General features: G+C 49.1%; 2 protein-coding genes across 3 annotated transcripts; both read left to right on the plus strand.

Annotated features, from left to right (window-relative positions):
* The first annotated feature begins 144 nt into the window (after positions 1-144).
* LOC146254337 (AN1-type zinc finger protein 5) lies at positions 145-9399 on the plus strand. The gene is made up of 7 exons (XM_084675670.1): positions 145-310; positions 1723-1926; positions 2235-2343; positions 3056-3177; positions 3353-3460; positions 5285-5477; positions 9183-9399. The coding sequence occupies exons 2-6, from the start codon at positions 1764-1766 to the stop codon at positions 5431-5433; spliced, it is 651 nt and encodes a 216-aa protein (XP_084531796.1). The 5' UTR covers positions 145-310; positions 1723-1763; the 3' UTR covers positions 5434-5477; positions 9183-9399.
* A 216-nt stretch (positions 9400-9615) lies between these two features.
* fam20b (FAM20B glycosaminoglycan xylosylkinase) lies at positions 9616-16519 on the plus strand. 2 transcript variants are annotated; one of them, XM_084676383.1, is made up of 10 exons: positions 9622-9773; positions 10287-10331; positions 10843-11155; positions 11656-11903; positions 12003-12089; positions 12209-12318; positions 12556-12727; positions 12907-13098; positions 14347-14406; positions 15237-16519. In XM_084676383.1, the coding sequence occupies exons 3-10, from the start codon at positions 11027-11029 to the stop codon at positions 15466-15468; spliced, it is 1230 nt and encodes a 409-aa protein (XP_084532509.1). In that variant the 5' UTR covers positions 9622-9773; positions 10287-10331; positions 10843-11026; the 3' UTR covers positions 15469-16519. The 2 variants fall into 2 exon arrangements, with proteins under 2 accessions (XP_084532508.1, XP_084532509.1); XM_084676382.1 differs by lacking the exon at positions 10287-10331 and having other exon boundaries at positions 9616-9773.
* Positions 16520-19599: the final 3080 nt, after the last annotated feature.

Genomic DNA, 19599 nt, shown 5'->3' on the forward strand with positions numbered 1-19599 from the left:
ACGGATTATTGTAAGAACTGTTTTTATATTGACAGCCGTGTTAGAAAAACCTGGTCCCACGTTTGTGTTTTCAGACTAAAGCGTTTAGGTCACTGTTTTCAGAGCATTGTCTTCGATGTATGAAAGAAAAGAAAGATTCGTGTATTTGAGGGAAAATATGAATTGTTGGTCAGGGTGACGTCATGATCGTCGTTTGAATGTCGGGAGCCAGCGCTGGTGAGGAGGCCGCGCGCAGTAACACACTAATTACACTTGTACATATTTTTTGAAGACCAAGGTCGACGACACCCTTCGACGCTTCGTATTTCAGGTACTGCTATGTTCATGTCAATAATAAAAACGGTCTTGTTAATGTACTTTTATTCGAACCGTCCAGGTGGCCGTTCGGATACGTTGCTATTAGCTTTTAGCTTAGCTAGCACTAATGCTAGCCTAGCTAGCTATCTAACCCAAAGACAAAGTGTGGTGTCAGATGTGGTAGCGACCGCTAGTTGGCTACGTGGTTGTTACGCTAGTTTGGCTAGTTAGCTACATCACTTGCTAAGCTAGTTCAGCGAAAACAAAGTCGTACCGTTATTTTTCCATAGGTCATTGTTTATTAGCTATATTATGTTATTAACTATTTGTTGTGTCTGCATGTTGTTGTTGTCTAGCACTGCAAAATTCTGACGTCGCCTGTCTTGTTTGTTTTTGCAAGCTACAAGTCAGACAAGCCAGCTGAGCTAGCTAGTTATGTGCTTGTATGTGAAGCGAGGACGTATCACAATTTCATTAGACTGAGGACAAACTAGTTAGACCGTTGTCAGTGACCCAGTTGTTAAATATGCTTCTTGTATTTCGCTTGTTTAGTTTGAAATCTTCGATTTCAAGCTACTGAAGATATTGTTCTTTGTTTTCAAGTTTGTTTGTCCCGACCAAAACATTTCATGAGGGCGCTGTAATTTATCGCTCGGGTAGATTGCTAGCCAGCAACCCTCACCCAAAAGAACCATAGAGAAAGCACTGTTTTTTCATTGTTTGTCGAAATGGCCAAAGTCTATTGTTTGCTTTGACTAGCTAACACTAGCTTGACTAAAGCTAGCTATTTTCCCCCGTAGCTAGCTAATACAATGATTGTTGTGACACACCACTGCCATGACAATCTGGGAGACGTTTCTCATACATCTCCATTGTTGAGTCAAACAAGGGGGAGATGGTCTTTATTGTTTGCAATAACAACCCACTCCATCATCAGATCAGAGTGCTGTCATCATTTATCCGATTGTATGCCTTTTGTAGCTCGGTGTAAGCACTGTTGTCAAGGCTGTCTCATCTTGTTTGTGTCATGGATTCAAGTAATCGCTTTGGTCAGAGAATTGACGCGGTGAGCTTTGATCTCACTGTAGTTAAGTCCTGGTATCAAAGTGATGTAGAAAAGCTCGCAATCATCAAATACAGAAGCAGAACGGAAAACACAAGGATGGCATCAGAACCTGTTTCTTTTCTTGCTTTTGTAGATGTATACCACTGTTGTCCTCTCCTGCTCCAATGCCTGTCTCCAAGCTCTTTTAGCCTATTTCTGATGAGGCTAGCTGTATCCTAGATTCCCAAGTAACCAAAAGGGAACCCAGTTTGAACTTTTAGCTCATTGTTGACCATGTTTATTTTTTCCTTGTAACCAAAACAAGCACTTGCGTAACTAGTCTTGACTAACTCTTCAACCCCCCCCCCCCCCATTTCCAGGACTCCTCTCCCACCCCCTCACCCCCCCTCTGTCAGTGAGCATGGCTCAGGAGACCAATCAGACACAGGTGCCAATGCTTTGCACTATGGGATGTGGTTTCTATGGTAACCCCCGCACCAACGGCATGTGCTCAGTCTGCTACAAGGAACACCTGCAGAGACAACAGGGCGGGGGTCGTTCCAGCCCCCCTGGTGGTGAGAAAGGTAGGCTGGTGGGCCGGCCGGGTGGGTGGGTGGGTGTTGGAGGCTGCTAAAAGGGGCTGGAGAATGTGGTAGCAATTGATGCTCAACCTTGGCATTAAGAAAGCAAGAGAGAGCTTTCTCATTGGGTGACACACGTGCCTGTCACGCTGCTTGTCCAATCAGAGAAGCCGTGTTGGTCTGTGGTGATGTTATGCCTCAGAAGCTGAAGGTTTGGTAAATCATCCACATCAGAGCAGAATCTGTAGCTTTGTGCTTTTTATTAAAGTGTGTGTGTCTGTGTGTGTGTGTGTGTGTGTGTGTGTACACAGCTGCCACGTCTCCAGTGGGGTCTCCGGGAGCAACTGGAGTGTCGGTGGAGAGCTCGACGTCAGAGCCCAGCGTGGAGAGTTTCCCACAGCCCGAGGACAGGACACCCAGGTAGGCTGGTAGGCCCTCTGCTGGGTGCAGGACACCCAGGTAGGCCCTCTGCTGGGTGCAGGACACCCGGGTAGGCTGGTAGGCCCTCTGCTGGGTGCAGGACACCCGGGTAGGCTGGTAGGCCCTCTGCTGGGTGCAGGACACCCAGGTAGGCTGGTAGGCCCTCTGCTGGGTGCAGGACACCCAGGTAGGCTGGTAGGCCCTCTGCTGGGTGCAGGACACCCGGGTAGGCTGGTAGGCCCTCTGCTGGGTGCAGGACACCCAGGTAGGCCCTCTGCTGGGTGCAGGACACCCAGGTAGGCTGGTAGGCCCTCTGCTGGGTGCAGGACACCCGGGTAGGCTGGGAGGCCCTCTGCTGGATGCAGGACACCCAAGTAGGCTGGTAGGCCCTCTGCTGGGTGCAGGACACCCAGGTAGGCTGGTAGGCCCTCTGCTGGGTGCAGGACACCCGGGTAGGCTGGTAGGCCCTCTGCTGGGTGCAGCTAATACGCAGCACACACACAGGCTTGCCAGCTGGAAGTCAGGGCTCTTACAGGAAGCTGTCATTCAGGAGATGTTGTTGTTCATTCTGGTTCCTTCACCTTACAACTCACCACTCATGGACACTTGTGGATAATCACTCTGTGATTTGTTTACTTATTTATTTATGTGTGTGCGTGCATGTGTGTGTGTGTGTGTGTGTGTGTGTGTGCATACATGCATGTGTGTGTAGCCCCAGTTCCCCCAGCCCGGTAACCCAACAAATGACAGCGATGAGCATCTCCCAGGACACGGCAGCCACCGACTCGGATCGGGCAGAAGAGGACGAGGATGAGGGCTCGTCCAAAAACACAGGTCTGAACCCCGACGAGAAACACCCCCACACAGCAGACCACGTGTGTGTAGTCGGAACACACACACACACACACAAAGGCCCATACACAGTCTCCAGACATGGGCCAGTGGCTTACGAGCGCGCGCGCGCGTGTGTTGCTGAGCCGAACATCTGATGTGTGGTCTCTCCTCGCAGGGCCGGGAGGGGAGGCAGGGCAGGAGGTGTCGGACGGAGACCAGACCCCGGATAAAAACAAGAAGAAGAACCGGTGCTTCACCTGCCGGAAGAAGGTCGGGCTGACCGGTGAGAGGAAAAAGAATCATAGAAATACCGTCGTCGGTCGCTTACTTTTGTCATTTCTTTGTTCCATCCTTCCTTCTGTTTTTCCTTTCCTACCTTTCTGTTTGCCTGCTTCGGTCATTTTTTGTGTTCCCCCTCCCCTTGTTTGGTCGTTGTTCCCCCATGACCTACCTTCCTTTCGCTCCTCCGCATCGCTGTCTTGGGCCCAGTCACGTCACATTAGTGACCTCAGTGATGTCAAGGAGGAAGGCATGACACTGGATCCTCTCATTCACTCTGTGTTTCCTGCTCGCTCTCTCTCTCTCTCTCTCTCTCTCTCTCGCTCTCGCTCTCGCTCTCGCTCTCGCTCTCTCTCTCTCGCTCCCTCTCTCTCTCGCTCGCTCTCTCTCTCTCTCTCCCTCTCTCTCTCCCCCTCTCTCTCTCTCTCTCTCTCTCTCTCCTAGCCACAGACAGCGTTCAAAGGGTTTACAGGGCATTGAACTAATCTGGGAACTACTTTTATCTTCTCCAGTGTGAGCTATTAGGTGTTTGAAATGAAGATGCGTGTGTGTTTACCCCCGAGGCCCCTGCTCACAAGCCGCGCTCTTCTCACGTCATACACAACACTTCAAAAAGACAGAGCCGTTTTCATCACGCTGTCAAGGTCAAGCGTAACAAAATAATGTTGCCCGGGGTCTGGTGTAGTAGCTGGGATTCAAACGTACGATGCTTTTCATAGGAACCCGTCCTTCCTTAAGGACTTGAGGTTGTGTACCACACCAACCTCTGATTCATTCAAAAGCAGAATCCCACATGTGTGTATATATATCCAAGTACTTTGAGAGGAAATCTGCACCGATGTACAAGGAGCAGAACAAGGTCGCCCATCATTTGCCCCGTAGACCTGAACCATGATCATCCTCTCAAGTGGGTCAGATTTAGTCAGTCTGCAGCCCTGCTGGTCCGGCCCCTCCCCCTGTCACTCCTCAGGTCCACCTGGCCCCTCCCCCCTGTCACCCCTCAGGTCCACCTGGCCCCTCCCCCTGTCACCCCTCAGGTCCACCTGGCCCCTCCCCCCTGTCACCCCTCAGGTCCACCTGGCCCCTCCCCCTGTCACCCCTCAGGTCCACCTGGCCCCTCCCCCCTGTCACCCCTCAGGTCCACCTGGCCCCTCCCCCCTGTCACCCCTCAGGTCCACCTGGCCCCTCCCCCCTTCGGGGGCTTTTCATTACCAAAGGGCTTATTTCGGAGGACTCACAACAGAACAGGCTGGTCTGAGTACAGGGGAACATACTGCAGGCTGGTGGCGCATTTCACGCTCCAGGGCATTTCACAGTGTACTGCTGGCTGGCACGCGGATGTTGTGTGCTTCTCATCAACCACAGCCTTGGGAAGTCCTTCCTTCAAGCCTCCCTCTTCCCCCTCCCCAATTCTGTGGTATTTATTCTAGATACAGCCCATCGTGGTCTTTGCGGCAGTTGCTAGCCAACTGACACGTCAGAGACCTACAAAGTTATTGTGCTCCAGTTTGAATGGAGCTTCAGTCACCTACAGTACAGACAGCCATGCCGTCAATGACCAGAGAAAGTGGTTAGAGTTCAAATCTTTACTAATACTTTTGCGGTTTGTTTCTATAATGACGGATAGTCACTCAAATTGTGTATGTTGTCATTGTCCAGACAGTCGAGCTAGCATGCTAGCCCGGGGGGGGGGGGGGGGGCAGGGGCAGTGTTTTAGCCTTAGGCTGCTGGTACGAGGCAGGAAGACTTCACAGTAGATGTTCACCCCTGCATTGTGTCAAACATCTCATCTCTTGTCGTTGTATCCCCCCCCCCCCCTCCCCCGCAGGCTTCGACTGTCGCTGTGGCAACCTGTTCTGTGCCATTCATCGCTACTCGGACAAACACGACTGTCCCTACGACTACCGGGGCGCTGCCGCCGCCCGCATACGCAAGGAGAACCCCATCGTGGTGGCGGAGAAGATCCAGAAGTTATGAACCAGAGCTGGAGTTGCCGCTGGATTAACGTTCGCCCCTGACATGTGAATCTAGAACAATGGCTGTGTGGATGATGATAATAATACCGGAGAGAAAAAATGGCTTTCATTCGTTGATGATAGTAGAGTGTGGGCTGGGGGAGGGCTAGTTGCCCCTCTGTCCTGCAATCCCTCTTTCTGCTTCTCTCTCCCAGAGTTACCCTGTGTGTGTGTGTGCGTGTGAGTGAGTGTGAGAATAACAAATGTGCCGGTGTGATGGAATCAAGACCGCATCGTAGTAGTAGAGCATGTGTGAAGATCCTGTGTGTGCTTGAATGCTGTGTGTCTACTGTGTGTGTGTGTGTGTGTGTACGTAACTTGAGAGTCAGGGAGAGAGCAGTAGGGGATGGGGGGCATTAGTTGACTTTGGGGAGGGAGGACATTACATTTTTACCCCCTTTTTATTGTTTTTCAAACTGGAGGAATGGAGTTTGTTTTAGTTCAATCTGATCCCTGCTAGGTAGTTGTTGTCAGCAGGGGGTGTAAGCTGTTGAAGAGCATGTTCACAGGCCGGGCAAGGCTGGGGAGGGAGGGAGGGTGCTGTGTGGGCATCAGCATCAGCAGGGGGGGAAAACAAACAACAATGTCCCATTCCTGTCACTTTGGCTTTTTTCAATTTTAATTTTTTTCTATTTATCAGGTAGATTATTTTCCCCTGTTCTTCGTCTCCCGTTGTGGTGGACTTAAGTTAACGTCTGTCCAACACGCACAGAGGCTTTGCATTTTCAACAAATGTTTCTCTTTGATATATTGACTTATCATAATAATGTTGGGTGCATGAACAGTTATGGGGAAGAGTAGTGGGAGGGGGGGGGGGGGTCTAGGGGGTCAAAGGAGCAAGGGGGGGGCTGTAGGGGGGCAAATAAGCGGGAGGAAGGGGGGGTGTAGCGGGCAAATAAGCAGGGGGAGGGGGGGCGGGGATCAAGTGAGCCGTGACTTAACTGAGTGATTGAATTCCTGATTTTATTTTTTCTCTTTCTGTTTTAATGAGCGTATGACATCAGAAGATCTATATTAATATATTGTAGTTAGCTTGAATTGTGTGATTGCATTCTATTTATTTTTTTTATTATCATTTGGTTGGTTTGTATACTGGAGGATTGGCTGGCGGCATGGGGGAGCGAATAGGAACGATTTTTACCTACCTTAACCTTTCAATAATCTCCATCTGATTATGTAACCGTTAGAAAATAAGAAAAACATGAAAACCCTTGTTCTGACGTAACATAGTAGAGTCCGGTTAATAGGTACCCTTTAAAACCGTGCAGAAAATGTCAAGCGTTATTTTTGGAAAGCACAACTGATAAATACACCCCGTTGCAGAGCACAAAACGGCAGAAATATACAGCAACCTGCTCAGATGTGTTCAATGTTCAGAGGTATTTTCTAGTTCGGTTGGGCAGGCTTCCTTAAGGCAGCTTCACCCCCAACCAACCCCCAGCCCTTAAACCCTCCCGAGCAGTCCCCATTGGCTTAGACAGGGGGAAACAATATGGCGGCTATTCTAACCAGCCAATCAGAGGTCAGACTGGAGCATGTCCCTAACAGCTGTCTGCTATGCTATGTGCAGTCCTTTCAGATACTTCTGCCTTAAGAGTCAAGCGAGTTAGGGTGTGCATGTTTTGGTGTAAAAATAGCATTGGTTTCCTTGCTGCCAGACAACTAATCATGCACACAGAAGTAATTGACGTTACACGACTACACGCCACTCGCGTAAGTATCAAGGTTGATTGGATAGCGGGCCTGGTCGATGCTGGCTCTGCCCGAACAGAACCCAGCGTGGCATTCCCCTTGGCGGACGCCATATTCCGTTCCCATGGAGACCGTATCTCCATGTTCTGGAGCACCAGCAGACCTCAACTCCAATGCTGAGCGACATGTGAGCCGGTACATCTTCCTCCACTCTCAGCTCAAGTGAATAATAATCTTGTCGCGATACACTTCAGACCCGGAGTGACGGTCGCTGTGTGTGTTGTCCAAACCAGTTCCTGGGGTGCACTTGCACGTGTGCTGCGTCATTAATATGAAAGTGAATCTCTATTTTTTATAATCGACTCGCACGCCTTTGCGAGCAAAACGTGGAGACACCAAGCAGCTTTGGGCTCAGCGCATGCATGCTTGACCCCTAAGCTGCCTAAGGGGCCAGGTTAACAGGACTCTACTGTATATTCACATGTAAATACCATCAAGTTCCAACTCATATAGTATAACCTAAAGTAGATTGCCAGGTGACATGTGGGTTGGGGAGATAGGGGGGGAAGGCCATACTATAATATGTGTGTATAGAACAAGAACACTGCATAGGTAGGTTTACCTTATTTTTTATTTTTTTGCAAGTTAGGTTCTTGTGTGTTGGGCATGTCGAGGGTGAAGGGGCTATGTCAAAAGCCCTGATTACTAGTGGACCTTCCACGTTTTTCTTTGTATTTCCTCTTCATCGCTCAGTGGCTCGGTGTTTCCGGAGACATTATTGCTGTTGTGGTCGCCCGGTTCAGTCGTAACGTTCCCATGCACCTTTCGGGGGGGGGGGCTTCCTTTCATCATCAACTTGAATTTTATCTTATATTATAAGAATGATATATAATTTGAATCGGTTGGTAGGCTCTTCTATGAGCCATCCCTCCCTCCCTCCCTCCTCCTGTCTATAAACAGTGACTGATACTGTGGCTCCAGGGAGGCCTGAGTGGTGGGCAGGACTTAAGAGGTTCATAGTCCAGCCACACTCGCTGGAGACCCGGGAAGCCTCCTCTCCAGGGGGCGTCGCCCCCGACCCGCTCTCCAGGGGGCATCGCCCCTGACCCGCTCTCCAGGGGGCATCGCCCCTGACCCGCTCTCCAGGGGGCATCGCCCCTGACCCGGGTCTGACACCATCCTCCAGAAGAACCTGTTTGGTACTGATGTCAGTTCGACTGGCCCCGACCTGCACACGGTCCCCCCTAGAGCAGAACCTTCTTCCTCACACTGTAGGCTCTGGAGAGAAGCTACGCTGCTCGTGTCGGGGACGCCCACTTAGATGATTTATGCTCCTCCCCCCACCCCCGTCCCCTGAGGCTGATTGGTTGGTCGCCCGCCCTTATTCGACGTGTCCGTTTCCTGGTTTTCACACAGGTTCCGCTTGATCCGAGTGAGGCTAGGCCGTTAAGCGTTGCGTCTTTCACTTTGGATGATTGCCTTTATATTTAAACCAGCAGAGTTCAGCTGTCACGTTATGACCAGATGAGACAGTTGTTTTCCATTGACTGCTCAGTCCACCCCAGCATTAAAACGCTGAGCGGTTTGAATGTAAGTGCCAGGGTTCATAGTGGGATGTTTAACAAGGTATTTTTTGCCCTGGATTTAACTTCAGCGAGCTTCCTTTGATTGGCGACAGAACCAACCACTGAAAGTCTTTGGCTCTGAGATGAGTGTCGAGTTATGGATGTTCATTTGAGGATTCTGGGGGGGAAGTGAGTCAACTAGCAAAATAGTCAGCATTCTTCAGATATGTCAAACCAGTCATAGCATCTTTGATACCTGTGCTGTATGGCACAACACAATTGTAATCGAGGTTTTTTTTTTTTTTTACATCCACCAATCACAAAGCATGTTAGTTGGTCTTTTTGAAGTTGAATATTATGTTAGATAAGTGAGTCAATCTGGTTGATGCAACAGAACTGAGAAACAATGAAAGAGACTGAAATTATTTTGTATTCTCTTTCTCCCTCTTTCTAGTGTATTAAGCAACGATGTCAAGGCGTACAAATGAGAGCTAGAATGTTACTAACAAGTCCACTGCCCATGCAGAAACATCTGGAAAAAGTCCCATGGCAATCCAGTCCCTAGAAATACCACCAGATATCTTTTTTTTTTTCTTTTTTTTTTTTTTAGGATTGTATGATGTGTAAGAGTAAGTATAAACAATAAAATCACAAAGTTTATTTTAAATTTACACTGTCGTTTGTATTTATTTGCACTGATCATAACTTATCAATCGAATGGACATTTGACGTTCATTTGAAAATAATTAAATTAGTTTGACATTTGAGGAATTTAGTTTATTCCAAATCTGTCAAGCACAGAGGAATAAATAAATAAAATCTTGACTTACGGAAGTTCAATGTAAATCAACATCTGATCTGTACGTCCACAACGTCAACAAACTAAGGAACTGCACGTCGCCGCACCAGGCATTGGAGGGATAGATTCACTGGGGGAACGACAGTAATGACAGCCTACTAAAGCATACGTTAGCTAACTTAATTTTCTCAAGATAACCTACACCACATGGTCTTTGTCGTCGTGTGAGCCCCAACAGGCAAATAGGTAATTGTAAAAAAAAATGTAACGTAACAGTACTATATAGCCAGCTCAATCTTTCAGACATTGTAGCCTACATACGCTGGTTAAATGCATTGTGTTAACACGGCTAGCTAGCGTAGCGAACGTTAGCTCGTTAGACATCTGTGAATGTAGCTTGCTACTTTGCTTCCTAGCTAGCTTATTAAGCCAAGATACATTTAGCTACTAGCTTGCGAGCTACTTAATTAGCTAGCCTTGCGCTTGAATGATGATGGTTGGCGATCATGCATGCTATTGGTTAGCTGTCCAGGGTTGCACGACAATCTAGAGCTGACGAGCAAAGCTAGCTGCAGTTAAAACAGAAAGGTGCTCAGTGTGTGCTATTGACAAATATCATATAGGAATTCTGCGGGCCTTTGCTGCAGCTAGCTGGACATCTTCTTGTGTAAAAGCAACTTGATACTTGAGCTTTCTACGTGTGTTACTGGAGGGGAACATTTGTTGACGCCAATGAAAGACTGATTGTATTGTACGCAGCTTGCTTGCGTGGCGAACCACTGGATTGACCGGTAATGCAACCGAGTAAGTACAGGTAGTCTAGCTAGTGTATTCTGCTTGCTTGGTACATTTAAATATTAATGTAACAACAAAAGGGGACCTTTTATTGTTAACACGTTTAGGGAGCATAAATTATGTTTATTTAGATACATCTGAAATCAAAAAGGTGAGTCTGATGTTGTTACGGTTTTGAACGTTAGTATAAAAACAGGATTTTGTTGGCACTCATCGAACGTGTAGCCTGAGAAATCACACACCCCGTGAATGCAATTTGGGTCACAGCCTAGGGGATGACCAGCCATAGCAACAGCACATCAATTTTATAACTATTGACATCTTTCTTTTGACATCTCTGCTGTCATCCCATCTCTCTCTCTCCCTCACCCTCCTCTCTCTCCCCTCACCCTCCTCTCTCTCCCCTCACCCTTCTCTCTCTCTCCCTCACCCTTCTCCCTCACCCTTCCCTCTCTCTCCCCTCACCCTTCTCCCTCTCCCTCACCCTCCTCCCTCTCCCCTCACCCTCGTCTCTCTCCAGGTGGTTTACCAGAGCCCGTAGCACCAGCCCCCATACCAGCGTCGGCAGGACTTCCCACAGTGCGTGTCGGCCGGGCTGAAGGCGGGGGGGGGGGAGTCAGGGCCATGCTCCAAGACTGAGGAGGCTCCTCAGAGGCACACGCACACGGTCGTCCTTCAGGGGTCCGGGAGTGGTTTCCGCGGCAATGAAGCTAAAACAGCGCGTGGTGGTTCTGTGTGCCATCCTTCTCCTGCTGGGCTTGGCCAAGATCTTTCTGCTGGATGGAGGGGAGGGCTCTGTGGCCAGCAGGAGGGATCTCCGAGCCTTCCGCAAGGTGGGTGGGTGTCCTGGCCGTGGGCAAGCGGAGGTTATGCTAGCTACCGACACGGAGGCGTTTTAAGTTTAAAAACATGTTTTTATTCTATGGCGCTCTGGGGCAGTTTTGGGGTCACTCGTGCTTAACTGTGTTGTTTTGTGTCGTGTCTTTTACGTTTTAACCGTTGTTGCGTGTGTCTTATTTGATTGGTGCACTCCTTTGTACAGCACTTTGTTCATCGTTGGTTGTTTTCAAATGTGCTTCACAAGTAAATGAACTTGATTTGCCTACGGGGGTATTCCAGAAAGCAGGTCATGTGACATACCCGGGTAAGTTACTTCCCCAGCGGACACCCAGCGTTGTAGCAACATTGCCAGTAAGTTGCTACAACATTGTTTCAGCTGGAGAGTTAACTCACCCACGGTAATGTCGCATCACCTGCTTTTCCCTTCACGCCCCCCCTATGTGAGCGCCCCCGTGTGGAGAATGAAAGCATGTGCGTCCGCGTGTGTCCCCAGATGGAGGCAGGCCTCTCTCTCTCCAAGGGGGCTCGTCTCACCCACACCCTGCAGTCTCCGTGGGAGGTGGCCGGCCAGTGGGTGGGGCCCAGGGAGGTGTACCCGGAGGAGACCCCCGAGCTGGCGGCCGTCCTGACCGCCCTGAGCACCGCCCGGGTGGAGCGCGCCGATGTGGGGTACAAGGGCACCCAGCTCAAAGCCCTGCTGGTACTGGACGGGGGCCAGAAGGTGGTCTTCAAGCCCAAGAGGTGGGCTGGAGGAGTGGGATGTAACCGGGAAACTTGTCCCTGTTCCGACACTTGGACACACACAGACTTGATTTGTAAGTGTGTGTTGTCTTTCCTCAGGTACAACAGAGACCACGTGGTGGAGGGGGAGCCGTACGCCGGCTACGACAGACACAACGCCGAGGTCGCGGCCTTTCACCTGGACAGGTATGTCTTGACTGCTCTCTCCTCCTGCCTCTCCTCCTGCCTCTCCTCCTGCCTCTCCTCCTGCCTCTCCTCCTCCTGCGCCTCTCCCTCTGACCCCCTGGGTCTCCTCCCTCCGGCAGGATCCTGGGGTTCAGGAGGGCGCCCCTTGTGGTGGGGAGGTACGTCAACCTACGCACTGAGTTCAAGCCCGTGGCTACAGACCAGCTGCAGAGCACCTTCCTAATGCAGGGTGAGTCTCTCTCTATATCGCTCTCTCATGCACACACCCCTTATGAACACGAAGAAACCATGCCCTTCTCTGTTTGCCATGGGTGTAAGACTCCTTTGCAGTGTACTGTACACACAAAGGTTGTGTATTTAGGATTTAGCCGTAAAAGCCCAGAAGAAACACTGTTACAATGTGGGGCTGGTGTGGAATGTCCAAAGGTTCCTGGCTGTGTCTAATACCCCCCCCCCCCCTCACCAGGTAATAACACCTGCTTCTATGGGAAGTGTTACTACTGCAGAGAGAGTGAGCCAGCGTGTGCGGAGGGGGAGATGATGGAGGGCTCGCTGACCCTGTGGCTCCCTGATGTGTGGCCCCTGCAGAAACACCGGCACCCCTGGGGGCGCACCTACCGAGAGGGCAAACTGGCCAGGTGGGTGATCCTGACGATGGTGTTTTGAAACTCTCATTCAGTGCTTTGTTGTGAATGCCCATACGGTGTGTGTAGAAGTGACTAAGTCCAGGGTGTGCTTGCGTGTGTGTGTGTGTGCTTGCGTGGGTGTGCGTGTGTGTGTGTGCTTGCGTGGGTGTGCGTGTGTGTGTGTACTGTAGGTGGGAGTACGACGAGAGTTACTGTGAGGCCGTAAAGAAGATGCCCCCTTACGACGCCGGGCCCAGGCTATTGGACGTCATCGACACGGCCATCTTTGATTACCTCATCGGTAACGCAGACCGCCATCACTACGAGAGTTTCCAGGACGACGGGGGAGCCAGCATGCTCATCCTCCTTGACAACGCTAAAAGGTACAAATCCCACGCTCAAAAACACTCATTTGAAGTGCTAACGCCTTGTTTTTGAAGCATCTAACCTCATTTCCTCGTCCCAGAACATCTCCGCTCCTCCCTGTCTCCCTGTGTAATGTGGGTCCTACAACTGGAGTGCTGTCCCAGAAAGTGTGCTCAGTAGTCTGCAGGGTCACGGACCAGCCAAGTGTGGCTAATGTTTTCTGACAGCCTCTGTGAACAGCGTAGCACAGTAGCAGACCTTAACTCCAGTCTCTGTGAACAGCGTAGCACAGTAGCAGACCTTAACTCCAGTCTCTGTGAACAGCGTAGCACAGTAGCAGACCTTAGCTCCAGTATCTGTGAACAGCGTAGAACAGTAGCAGACCTTAACTCCAGTCTCTGTTGCACAGTAGCAGACCTTAACTCCAGTCTCTGTTGCACAGTAGCAGACCTTAACTCCAGTCTCTGTGAACAGCGTAGCACAGTAGCAGACCTTAACTCCAGTCTCTGTGAACAGCATAGCACAGTAGCAGACCTTAACTCCAGTCTCTGTTGCACAGTAGCAGACCTTAACTCCAGTCTCTGTTGCACAGTAGCAGACCTTAACTCCAGTCTCTGTTGCACAGTAGCAGACCTTAACTCCAGTCCTGTTGCACAGTAGCAGACCTTAACTCCAGTCTCTGTTGCACAGTAGCAGACCTTAACTCCAGTCTCTGTTGCACAGCAGCAGACCTTAACTCCAGTCTCTGTTGCACAGTAGCAGACCTTAACTCCAGTCTCTGTAGCACAGTAGCAGACCTTAACTCCAGTCTCTGTTGCACAGTAGCAGACCTTAACTCCAGTCTCTGTTGCACAGTAGCAGACCTTAACTCCAGTCTCTGTTGCACAGTAGCAGACCTTAACTCCAGTCTCTGTTGCACAGTAGCAGACCTTAACTCCAGTCTCTGTTGCACAGTAGCAGACCTTAACTCCAGTCTCTGTTGCACAGTAGCAGACCTTAACTCCAGTCTCTGTAGCACAGTAGCAGACCTTAACTCCAGTCTCTGTTGCACAGTAGCAGACCTTAACTCCAGTCTCTGTTGCACAGTAGCAGACCTTAACTCCAGTCTCTGTTGCACAGTAGCAGACCTTAACTCCAGTCTCTGTTGCACAGTAGCAGACCTTAACTCCAGTCTCTGTTGCACAGTAGCAGACCTTAACTCCAGTCTCTGTTGCACAGTAGCAGACCTTAACTCCAGTCTCTGTGATGTGTGTCATTTTTGGAAGTTTTGGCAACGCAGCCCTGGATGAACGCAGCATCATCGCCCCACTGTACCAGTGCTGCATGTGAGTACTGAGATATACACACACACCACACCCACACAAAATCTTGACTGAAATTGTTGTTCAGGTGTTTGAGACAAAGAGAGAATGTTTTGTTGGTGATACGGTGAACTTAAACAATGAAACACAATCTATGTAAAACCGTCACCAGAATCCTCTCTTTTCTCCTGTCATGGGATCCAACGAGATGTTATTTTCTCTGTGGTTCTGTTTTTGTCCTCTAGAGGGAGACAAAAGTCAATACATTTCTCAACCGAGTGCATGGGATAAATATGAATGTGATTTAAATGGGCGCATATTATGTACTTGTGTGCTCTCATAATCTGATGCTGGACTTCACACTTCTTCACACTATCCTGTAACCCAAGTGATCTCTCTTGTTGTCTCTCTCTTCCTCCCTCTCTCACCCTCTCCTCTCACCCGCTCTCCCTCTCTCACCCTCTCCTCTCACTGGCTCTCCCTCTCGCTCTTTCTCTCTCACGCACTCGCTCCCTCTCTCCTATTTCTCACACTCACAACTCCCCCCCCCCCCCCCACACACTCTCTCAAACTCTCCCTCCCTTTTCTCTCTCGCTCTGTCCCTCTCTCACTCTTTCTCACGCACTCGCTCTCTCCCTCTCTTTCTCACACTCACAACCTCCCCCCCCACACTCTTTCAAACTCTCCCTCCCTTTTCTCTCTCGCTCTGTCCCTCTCTCACTCTTTCTCACGCACTCGCTCTCTCCCTCTCTTTCTCACACTCACAACCTCCCCCCCCACACTCTTTCAAACTCCTTCCCTTTTTCTCTCTCTCGCTCTGTCCCTCTCTCTCACCCTCCACCCCCTCCCTTCAGGGTGCGCGTGTCTACCTGGAACAGGCTGAACCTGCTGAGGGGCGGCGCCCTGAGCAGCGCCATGCGCCAGGCGCTCAGCTTCGACCCCATAACCCCCGTCCTGGCCCAGCCGCACCTGGCCGCGCTGGACCGCCGCCTGGCGGGCGTCTTAGCAACCGTCAAGCAGTGCATGGAGACGCAAGGTCAAGACAACATCCTCATAGAGGACCGCATGAACCTGCCCCACCCCTAGAGCCCCCCCCTCCTCTCCCTCCAGACCACCCCTAGAGCCCCCCCCTCCTCTCCCTCCAGACCACCCCACGGCCAGACCGCCCACGGAGGGAAAGAGGGGGATGACGAGAAGCAGGAGAGGCTCCTATGGGCCGTAAACGCCTCATTTACTGGAGGCAGGGAGGGTAAGAGGGTAGTCAGAGACTTGCTGCGGTTGGACATAATGGATGATGACCATTGTTTTACTGTAGCTTCTTACGGTATTTTCCCAGCTGCCTCATCCCAGACTCATGGAGATGACCTTTCCTCCACCTGGTCCCCCTCCTGTCTTTTTCTGTTTCAGGAAGTGAGAAGTCAGGTGACCTTTTGAAAGAACTTAAACTCTCAAAACTGTTCCTCTTCCTCGTGAGGAGGAAATACAAAAACACAACAATTTAGGACTGGATGTGGGAGCACTCAGGACAGTTGGGGTGCGAATATGACCACTACCCCCCCACCACCACCACCACCACCACCACCACCTCTCCCTCCCCACTGACTGGACATAGTGTGAGAGACTGAGGAGTAGTGTGTGTGTGTGTGTGGGGGGGGGGGGGGTGGGGAGTAATGATGTATAAAGACTGGCAGATTTAGCCAGGGGGCGTGGCAGGTGGACATTAAAGGATCCAGAGCGATTTCTCGCTACCAGGGTGGACTTAGGTTCGATCACAGGACGTTGCTGTTTACTGAATGCAGATTTTCGTTTCAGTGCCATTGTGAGTTGAGATGTTTGGATTGTAACGGTCAACCGTCATGGAGAGAAGCCTGTGGACCGGTGTGTACAGACTGAACTAACTTAAATAGCATTACTGATAAATGAGAATTATAATATTAAGGAACCCTAATTTAGTATTGTACGTGTGTGTGTATGCTTGCGTGTGTGTGTGTGAGAGAAGCAATGAGAGTGTGTGTGAGAGGTACCAAACAATAAGTAAGTAAGCTACTGATGTTGCAGGACTGGGGAAACAGTTGCAGGTGCACTGGTATTGGTAACTTTAACAATAAAACATGGTCTGTTTAAAAGAGCCTCTAAACTAGCTGCAGTGTGTGTTATATCAGCCCATGAACCTTTTCGACAAGCAACATGTAAAGCAGGTGCCAGAAATATCCTCAATCCTAACAGGGCTGCCAACTTTTCAAAATACCTTAGAGTGAGATTTGGTGGGGCTTCACTTTTGGGCCGGTGGGCCGACCGCATTTATTTTGTTAACATTTGTCACGTTAGTCTATTTTCTCTTAAAGTAGGCTATACACGTTCCGCATTCTGACACCTCAGCCTCTGCATGGGTTGTACCATGTGAGGGAGTTCTCCCCTCCCAAATAGAGTTGGTTGGGTCCATAGCCTGTCTTTTCCAAAAGGTTTTCTCAGATAAGCTACTGATAGCTGAATAGCTCCCTGACACGAGGATGGATGGGAGCAGGGCCGGAGGGATGGCATCAGTAGACAAGACTGTGCGCGCTCGCACTACTGTAAGCGTGGAAGTTTCTATCTTGCATCACATCAAACCCATCCGTCCTCAGTTGGGGCTAAGCCCGGAATGTTTACAACCTCTGGCTCCGTGCCTGATTAACACGCTAATTGTTAAGCAGTCTCTAAAATTGTATCAATATTTACAAAATAATACGATCCCTTTCTGTAATCATGATACCCCCCAGAAAAGTTAACTGCACCCCCAGTCCAAGCAGGCTGCATCCGACCCTGTTTGGTGTACAAACCAAAGGGGGCCGGTCATGGGCCTGACACTCTCAGGCTGAAAAGTGACCACACTCTGGCCCTGGCTCCAAGGACGAGAGACATCAGGATTGACTGCAGGGATTTCCCTCTCTGTTCTATTTTTGTCCTCTAAAGTTGGCATAACAACACATACGGTACTGTACTATTGATGCACGCGGCAGTAGTGCTGCTGTCACGGAACATCTTAAGTGTCCAGGGACGGACTGGGGGTAAAAATTGACCCTGGACTCCCCCCCCCCCCGTATACGCCACCACAGCTGCCATGCCAACGCTTGCACAGTCTGGGTTTGATGTGATGCTAGTTCGGGACTTCCACACTTAATGCGAGCGGGCCCAGCGCTCATGTTTGTCATGTTTCTTCCCTTTAGCACTTATCTTTTGGCTGTTTACAATGTGTGCTTCTTGTTTTGGCTACCCGCAATGCTTTGGGGCTATCTTGTTGTTATTATCAGTGACCTATGCACTTTGTAAAGCTCTCTCTTGGAAGTCGCTTTGGATAAAAGCGTCTGCCAAATGAATAAATGTAATCGTATTCATCTAGGCCTATATGATGATTAACTTCGCTCAAATCACCCAGGGATGAGTAGCCTATCATTAATCATTAATAATACATTTGCTCAGTTATATATTATTATTTCAGAAGAGTGTATCAAACTGGTAGCCCTTTGACTCAGTACCCATGAAGTAGCTCTCAGTTTCAAAAAGGTTGGTGACCCCTGGCCTAAAGGCTGTCGAGTTTCCGTTCTTCCCATCTCCGCTAAAGGGAGACAAAAGGGTATTCGAATAGAATCTCAACTGAAATTGTGGGATAAATATAGTTGGTGTGATTAACATGGTCGCATATCTGCTCTCATGTCCATAAGTTGGACTTTCCTTTCACATTACCGGCCCAATGACCTATCTCTCCTCGTCTCTTCATTTACCTGTCATGCAATGGAATTCACCTTGGATGATAGAAGGTGGTTTCAATAATAGCTCAACTTTTTCGGTACACGAGTTGATCTATATCTCACTCTCATCTCTCAATCCTTTGTCATTTAGAAAACAAAAACAAAGGAAAATAGTTTCGCGTTTAAAATGACACATCATCGAATGTAGGCACAAACAAACTTGTTCAAGGTAGTTTATTCAGTTGATGATACATATTTCATTTATTGTGTAGAATCAACGATTGTGTGCGTGTTGCGGCCAAAACTTGTGGCTTCTATAGCCTATCTGCGGTAGAAGAGAAAGCGAAAAGGTGGGGAAAAAGCCTAAAACAGAACTTGTCCAGATATGTTGACTAGTCAATGTTAAGCGCTATTATTGTTGTTACTCTTATAGGCGACAGTTATTTTCGATCCATTATCAGAAATGGAATGTAAATTAGTTTACAAACGTGCCTGAAAGAGATGTAACTTCGCCGGACAGTGGGACATCTCAACTCGTCTGAGTCAATTGAGGTGCATTATTTACTCATTGCGCGCAAAATACACACACTTTCACACACACACACACACACACACTTTCTCTCGCTCGCGCAGTAAGAGAAGTTTGTATATCATGGGGGAGTTTTTTTCCAGTCACTCCAGTCCTCTGTGCCCACTCGCCTTTAAAAGCATCCGAGGTTTGCACTAAAAAACACACTGTTGAGTGCAATGGATGGAGACGCAGATCTGGTGGCAAGGACGCGTCGATGCGGCTGGAGAATTACCTTGGCCATTACTGTTCAGAGCGCAGTTGTGGCTGTGTGTTTTGCTGCGGTTTTCTACGTATATTACTTAGTCCAGCAACGGGTAAGTTTAACTTAACTTTTTGTTTACAACTAAAAGAGCATGCTGCAGTATATTGCCAGCGACAAGGTGTGCCTGTTAAGTGAGGCTTTCAAGGTCTTTTATAGGGTTTTATGGTTTTATATGACCACAGTTTTATAACCACTCCAGGATTTTGCTCACAAGGTCACTAACCTTCAACTACAACCAATATCCACGTTAGGTTTAAGATGCAAGATGTGGTTGGTGTCAATTCATAAACAAAACTATTATTTTCCCTTAACCGATAAAATATATTTAAAGACAGATAGTCTGGTCAGCTTACCATTGAGTTGAATGGGATACATTAAGTCTTAGAATATTTTATCCAATTATACACTTTCACAAGGTGGCGAATGAAAAAGCCGTATGTGTTTATCGTCATTCCGTGGGCGTCTGTGGTTTTGTGTTCCTGACACAACACCTCATCATAGAGACTTTCCTTGCTCAATGTTGTCCATCAAAGATCAGTTCGCCCGAACTTGTCTGTGGCGCGGGTATCTGGTGTTCTCTCAAGACATGGTCTTTACGAAGAGAGGGGTCGACGTGTTTGTAGTGATGAAACTATTCACACCATTTATTCCAGATA

Source organism: Hypomesus nipponensis, chromosome 16 (genome assembly GCF_054491055.1).
Source record: "Hypomesus nipponensis isolate SF chromosome 16, ASM5449105v1, whole genome shotgun sequence".
In the NCBI taxonomy this organism is placed as follows: domain Eukaryota; kingdom Metazoa; phylum Chordata; class Actinopteri; order Osmeriformes; family Osmeridae; genus Hypomesus; species Hypomesus nipponensis.

What these genes read in the sequence shown, in the direction of transcription:
- LOC146254337 (XM_084675670.1), top strand. Translation starts at nt 1,764, where the DNA reads ATGGCTCAGGAGACCAATCAGACACAGGTGCCAATGCTTTGCACTATG. An exon ending in CCCGAGGACAGGACACCCAG is followed by an intron (nt 2,344 to 3,055) that starts GTAGGCTGGTAG and finishes ATGTGTGTGTAG; the next exon opens with CCCCAGTTCCCCCAGCCCGG. An exon ending in GAAGAAGGTCGGGCTGACCG is followed by an intron (nt 3,461 to 5,284) that starts GTGAGAGGAAAA and finishes CCTCCCCCGCAG; the next exon opens with GCTTCGACTGTCGCTGTGGC.
- fam20b (XM_084676382.1), top strand. Translation starts at nt 11,027, where the DNA reads ATGAAGCTAAAACAGCGCGTGGTGGTTCTGTGTGCCATCCTTCTCCTG. An exon ending in GCGGCCTTTCACCTGGACAG is followed by an intron (nt 12,090 to 12,208) that starts GTATGTCTTGAC and finishes TCCCTCCGGCAG; the next exon opens with GATCCTGGGGTTCAGGAGGG. An exon ending in GAGCACCTTCCTAATGCAGG is followed by an intron (nt 12,319 to 12,555) that starts GTGAGTCTCTCT and finishes CCCCCTCACCAG; the next exon opens with GTAATAACACCTGCTTCTAT.